Here is a 6,755-nt window from a genome sequence, read left to right on the forward strand (position 1 = left end):
CTTGAGGCTCTGTCTCAAAAAAAAAAAAAAAAAGACAGAAAGAAAAAAAGACTTTTCTTAAACTGAGTATAGTGGCTCACACTTGTAATCCCAGCACTTTGGGAGGCTGGCAGGAGGATCATTTGAAGCCAGGAGTTTAAGACCAGCCTGGACAACACAATGAGATCCTGCTTCTACAAAAATAAGGTGGGGAGGAGTCAAACGTGGTGGCACATTCCTGTTGTCCTAGCTTTGTGGGAGGCTGAGGCAAGAGGATCACCTGAGTCCAGGAATTGTAGGCTATAGTCAGCTATGATGAAGCTACTGTCCTCTAACCTCAGTGACAGAGAACTCATGTCTCTACAAACAAAACCAAGAAGACTCTTCTTAACTACCTACACCATCCTCCACTCCTTGTATTTAAAGATAATAATATTTGAGGCCAGGCTCACTGACTCATGCCTGTAATAATCCTAGCACTCCAGGAGTCTAGTAGATTGCCTGAGCTCAGGAATTTGAGACCAGCCTGAGCAAAAGTGAGACCTCATCTCTGCTAAAAATAGAATAACTTTCTGGGTGTCAAGGTGAGAGCCCGTAGTCCCAGCTACTCGGGAGGCTGAAGCAGAAGGATGCTTGAGCCCAAGAGGCCGGGGTTATCATGAGCTGTGATGAGCAGGCGACCCCAGTGAGAGAGTGAGACTCTCTGTCTCTCAAAAAAAGGAGGGGGGGGCAGTGCCTGTGGCTCAAAGGAGTAGGGTGCCGGCCCCAAATGCCAGAAGTGGTGGGTTCAAACCCAGCCCCGGCCAAAAAAAAAGAGTAGTAATTAAATTATTTTGAAAAGAAGTTCAAAGTGCAGTGAATATATTCTTTTTTTTTTTACTCTTTTTTTTGATCAAAATAATTTAAGAAGGTTGAAAAACATTGGTCTAGGGAATAATCGCTACCAAAAAAGAACACAAGAGTTAAGAGAACTAGACGAATCCCATGTACATGCTCAATGTCTTCTGTCAAAATACCACATATTATATATTTTACTATAATTTTGTTTCCTTATTTTATAATGTATGATATAATTATGTTACAAATATAATTACATGTCTAGCTATTTTATATTTATGATATATAATTTATAATTCTCCTACATTAAAATTTTAGCTCCTATGAAATTTTATTACAAAATTAATGCTATCTTTAGTGACGAGAAAAGGTAGTAGTAAAGTACATAGCATCCTTTCTTCAGATGAGGAGGCACAAGATAATAAAATATAGGAAATTCTCATTCTTTTTTATAGTTCACCAGGCACATGTCATCATATGCCACCACACTAGTGGCCAGGTGTCCCACAGACGTGGCTGTCTGCAAAGCCAGGGAGACAGAGTCCTGGGCCTGTAAGCACGGCGGGTGCTTTCCTTTCATTGCCACATTTCTTTTTAGAAAGGTTCTAGAAGCTGGAGGGCGCGTAAAAGACGTAAGGCATTCACAGATTGCTTCAAAAATCCAGTATTTAAAAGTACTGCTGGGAAAAGACTGATGTTTTCTTAGGTGCTGGTAGGTTGTTATTTTCTAGGTTATGAAAGTACCTTACATCTTTGTAGAATCCTCTAATAAGTCAAGAAAAATAGCCATGTGGACAGTGTGAGGAAATGTGGACAGAATGCTAAGATTATACATAACGAAAATCTTGTCACTATTCTGTCTTCACCTAGGCACATTCTGCTCTTATCTTTGTAGGTATCTGATAGTATATATTTTTACTTAAGGTCTTGTTTCCAGGTTAGCTGCTACTTAATAGCTTTATGTTGTATTAAAATATTTTAATTAGGCAACATACTGATTAGTTCTACTTTGCACAATTAGCTTCAGAAACAAATACCAACTAATATACAGCGGTGGTACCTGCTCAGCCCGTTTAGCTAATTCGCGCTCTATTTTCCTCTTTTCCAGCATGTCCTGCTCAATTCTGCGTTTTCGTTCCTCCTCCGTTCTTTTCCTTTGTTCCTCTTGTCTCTGTTTCTCCATTTCAGCAAATCTACCTTTAACAGTTCCTGAGAATGTGCAAGAAAAAAAAAAACAACTTTGATACTTTGTTACAGGTTTTGTTTTTCTTTTTGCCATTTAATTTACAATTGACCCCTCAAGTTTCTTACCTATTAACTTTGGGACATAAGCCTTTTCCACCTTATGAGACATGGCTTCCTCATCATCAGAAGCAAGCATTTCTTTAATCTAGATAACAATATAAATTAATATGAGCCCAAGTCCAAAACTTCGTCTAAATCATAGTATATGCAGAATTTATAATAGCTTACAAATACAGAAAAGTATTTTAAATTATAGTTTATATAAAATATGATTATGTGAATAACAAAATGTAAATTTCAAAAATGAAAACAGTTTCACAAGAATAAAGTAAAATAAAATAAATAAAATAACCTCCTGCTTTCTCCTGTTCCATTCTCTCTCTCTAATATATTGTTCTTTTCTTCTTTGCTTTTCGTCTCTAGAGCGCCTTTGATTTCTTTCTTCCCTGGCTCTCTGCATGGCTTCAAACTTATCCTTTACATCACCTTTGCCAAGTTTTGGCACATAGGTTTTTGAGATAGGTTTAGATGAAGAGAGCAGAATCTTAATTAGAAGAAAATAAAGAGAAGAAAGGTTTAAAAAGATAAGAAATTAGGTAAAGATAGATGAGAATAAACAAATATAAAAAAATTACTGAAACAGAAAATAGAAATGAGTTTGAAACCTTAATTTGAACCACCACAACCTGATTAGATACGTACGAAAAGCTAGCTATGAAAACTAAAATTACAGGAAATATCAAGAGTAGAAATTTCATTAACATATAGCAATGAAGTCTCATTTTGTGAGTAGTGTTCCACAGAAGCTGACGACCACTAAGATATAAAAATCAGATACTAAATTCTAATTTAAAAACAACCTGTAAGGCTGGGCACAGTGGCTCACTCCTGTAATCCCAGTGCTGTAATCCCAGCACTTTGAGAGGCCAAGGTGAGCGGATAGCCTGAGCTCTTGAGTTTGAGACCAAACTGAGCAAGAGTGAGACCCCATCTCTAAAAATAGCCAGGTGTTGTGGTGTGCGACTATAGTCACGGCTACTCAGGAGACTGAGGCAAGAGAATCGCTTGAGCCCAAGAGTTTGAGGTTGTTGTGAGCTATGACGGCAGAGTACTCTATGGAGTAACAAAACTGAGACTGTCTCAAAAATAAAATAAAAACAACTTGAATTTTATTGGCCTACTTCATTGTTAAACACTCAGGACATCACTTTCTTAAAAGGTACCAAGTTTGGGCAGCGCCTGTCGCTCAGTGGGTAGGGCGCCAGCCCATATACCAAGGGTAGAGGGTTTGAACCCAGTCCTGGCCAAAGCTGCAACAACAAAAACAACAAAATAGCCAGGTGTTGTGGTGGGCGCCCGTAGCCCCAGCTACTCAGGAGGCTGAGGCAAGAGAACTGCCTAAGCCCAGGAGTTGAAGGTTGCTGTGAGCTGTGACACCACAGCACTCTACCAAGGGCAACATAGTGAGACTGTTTCAAAAAAAAAAAAAAAGGTACCAAGTTTAATTTCAGAAAATTAGGCAAAGTTGAAAACAAAGCAAAAGTTTTTAAACTTTCAAATTTAAAGTCTAACCCACCTATTGCGTACTTGTTGATTTCCATTACTATGTCTAATGTAAGTAAAACTAAAGGCCAATTCTATACTCCCCATTTGTGGCTGAGGTGTCCCAAGCTGTGTGTGCATAGTGATTTATGTTGTCACTACTGCTGTGCTCCCTGAGTATTACTGCCTTAAACCATGTCAGAAATGAGTATGACTACTATATCATTCCATGTAGGGTGGGCTTTATTTTATTTTTTAATTTTTTTTTTTCAGAGACAGAGTCTCAATTTGTTGCCCTCAGTAGAGTGCCATAGTATCACAGCTCATAGCAACCTCCAGCTCTTGGGCTTAGGCAATTCTCTTGCCTCAGCCTCCTGAGTAGCTGGGACTACAAGTGCCTGCCACAACATCTGGCTATTTTTTTGTTGCAGTTTGGCCAGGGCTGGGTTTGAAGCCGCCACCCTTGGTATATGGGGCCAGCGCCCTACTCACTGAGCCACAGGCTCTGCCCTTAATTTTTTTTTTTTTTAAGACAGAGTCTCACTTTGCAGTCCTCTGTAGAGTGCAGTGGTGTCACAACTCACAGCAACCTCAAACTCTTGGGATCAAATGATCCCCTGCCTCAGCCTCCTGAGTAGCTAAGACTCCAGGCACCCACCACAATGCCTGGCTATTTTTAGAGACCAGGTCGCTTTCTTGCTCAGGTTGGTCTCTAGCTCTTAAGCACTAATGATCTACCCATTTCCACCTCCCAGACTGTTAGGATTATAGGCTGAGCCACAAAACCTGGCTGGGCTTTAAAAAGAAAATTCCCGAATGGGAAAAGACCTTTCCCAAGAGGAATGTGGTAGAAAACTAGAGGAAAGATTTTCCTCTAACACTTGGAAAACAAATTATTTTCATCATTTTGAAAATTAACCCAATCTCTAAAAGCAGTTCAGTAAATCAAACTTCAGTGCCTCAGAACACTGATCTCTTTTTCCTGGTGAAAAATGGCAAATTGCATATGCAAACCCAGCCCAGACTTTGATTTTTTTGGAGAAAGAATCTCACTCTGTTACCCTGGGCAGAGTGCTGTGGCATCATCATAGCTCACAACAACCTCAAATTACTGGGTTGAAGAGATCCTCTTGCTTCGGCCTCCCAAGTAGCTAGAACCATAGGCGCCCACCACAATGCTGGGCTAGTTTTTCTATTATTATTAGAGACGGGGTCTCACTCTTGCTCAGGCTGGTCTTGAACTCCCGAACTCAAGCAATACACCTGCCTCGGCATCCCAGAGTGCTGGGATTATAGGCATGAGCCACTGTGCCCTGCCCAGCCCATACTTTGTAATCTACCATGTGTCACTGACCATTTGAGTTTTCTTAACTTTATAATGTTTGGTGTCAACCTCAGTACCTACAGCCAAGAACCAGGAAAAGCTAAGAAAAATCTTATTGCAGCCACTGGAAGAAAGAGTTGAGAAAGACCCTAACCTGAGAGTGAATTATCTTCTCCCTCTGAGTATAGGTCGAACTTTTTTTTGTAATATACTAAAAGAATAATTTCTAATGCTTATCAAGATATTTAAAATTTTACTCAAGGTGCGAGCCAACACATTCACTGTACTGTCATTCACAAATCCTGCCTCCACCCTTAGGATAGAAGTGAAATCAAACTAGCCAGGATCTCTCTTCTTGCTGTCCCTCTGTACGTGGTGTTATTAACTATGAACTCCTGAATATTTCCTTTCCAACAAACAACTTCGCTCTCAGCAATCCTATCATAACCCCACATTTCCCTCATTTGCTTTTTTTCACTTTTGAGACTTACCTCCGCCTTCTGGGAAATATCGTTCATGTTTGCTCTTTGGGGTCTTGGGCTGTTTATGAGGCTTTGAATATTTTTTCACCTGAAAAAAAAGTCATATTTATAAGAATTTTTAATTATTTTTAAAACACTATACATATTTGTAAATGGAAACAGCAGTGATTTGACCCTCAAAAAATACTGGCGTAATCCAAGCAAGTAATAAGTTGTGATAACCTTTAGCCGCTTACTCAGGATTCACCGTATGGAAAATATAAGGCACATGCTGTTAAAAGACCCCTAAAGGTTTTTGACCCAACAATACTTGGTGAACCTATCAAGTGTACTTTGTGTACATTGTATTGTACAATGTGTATTTTGTAATTATTGGGTTCTGTAAATATCAACTAGATTATGGCAGTTGGTCATATTTTAGATCTTTTGTATCTTAACTGGTTCTTGTGGCTAATTCTATCAATCATCAACTAGTAGAGTTTTCTTTCTTTTATTTATTTATTTTTGAAACAGAGTCTAACTCTGACACCCTGGTTAGAGTGCTACAGCATCATCATAGCTAATAGCAACCTCAAACTCCTGGGTTCAAGCAATCCTCTTGCCTCAGCCTCCTGAGTAACAGGGACTCCAGGCAACCCCCACAACACCTGGCTATTTTTAGAGAAGGGATCTCTTGCTCAAGCTGGTCTCTGTACTCTCCAGCTCAGGCAATCCACAGACCTCAGCCTCCCACAGAGAGTGCTAGGGTGCTAGGATTACAGGTGTGAGCCATTGCTCCTGTCCTCTTTTTTTTTTTTTGAGACAGGGTCTCACTTTGTTGCCCTGACTAGAGCACTGTGGCATCATCATAGCTCACTGCAGCCTCAAACTCCTGGGCTCAAATGATTCCCCTGCCTCAGCGTCCCATCTAGCTGGGACTACAGGGCTCACTGTATCTGGTTAATTTTTATAATTTTTTTGTAGAGTCAGTGTCTTACTATGTTGTTCAGACTGGTATTGAACTCCTGGCCTTATGAGATCCTCCCACCTTATGTTCCCAAAGTGTTAGGATTATAGGTGTGAACCATCATGCCTAGGCTATGTGGAATTTTCTAAGGTCCCTTTAATTCTATCATTTTTGTGACATTTCAGGTTTGTTTAAGTGTGTACATATTATGGTTGTAATATCTTCTTTTTGAGTTGACTTTTCATCCATATAAATTTCCCTCTTCTTGCCTCATTTTGTTGAACTTATTTGATGTTAAAACAGTCGCATCAACTTTTTTAGGTTTACAGTTAGCATAATCTTTAAATTTCTAGCCATTTACCTTCAATTTACGTATTTTATTATTATTTTTTTTGAGACA

General features: G+C 39.5%; 1 protein-coding gene across 4 annotated transcripts in view; it reads right to left on the reverse strand.

Annotated features, from left to right (window-relative positions):
* The window catches only part of NEXN (nexilin F-actin binding protein), a 39,643-nt gene that overhangs the window by 20,602 nt on the left and 12,286 nt on the right, over window positions 1-6,755 (reverse strand). For 3 of the 4 annotated variants that reach the window (XM_012801719.1, XM_012801718.1, XM_003784214.2), the window contains exons 2-4: window positions 5,419-5,497; window positions 2,128-2,206; window positions 1,877-2,025 (exon numbers count right to left, since the gene is read on the reverse strand). In XM_012801719.1, the coding sequence (XP_012657173.1) occupies window positions 1,877-2,025; window positions 2,128-2,206; window positions 5,419-5,445 (255 nt within the window). In that variant the 5' untranslated portion in view covers window positions 5,446-5,497. Of the gene's footprint in view, window positions 1-1,876; window positions 2,026-2,127; window positions 2,207-2,413; window positions 2,600-5,418; window positions 5,498-6,755 lie in introns of those variants that run through there. The other variant, XM_012801717.2, reaches the window with a different exon arrangement.

The sequence above is a fragment of the Otolemur garnettii genome, unplaced genomic scaffold, assembly GCF_000181295.1.
Source record: "Otolemur garnettii isolate 467f Iridium unplaced genomic scaffold, OtoGar3 scaffold00010, whole genome shotgun sequence".
NCBI lineage: Eukaryota > Metazoa > Chordata > Mammalia > Primates > Galagidae > Otolemur > Otolemur garnettii.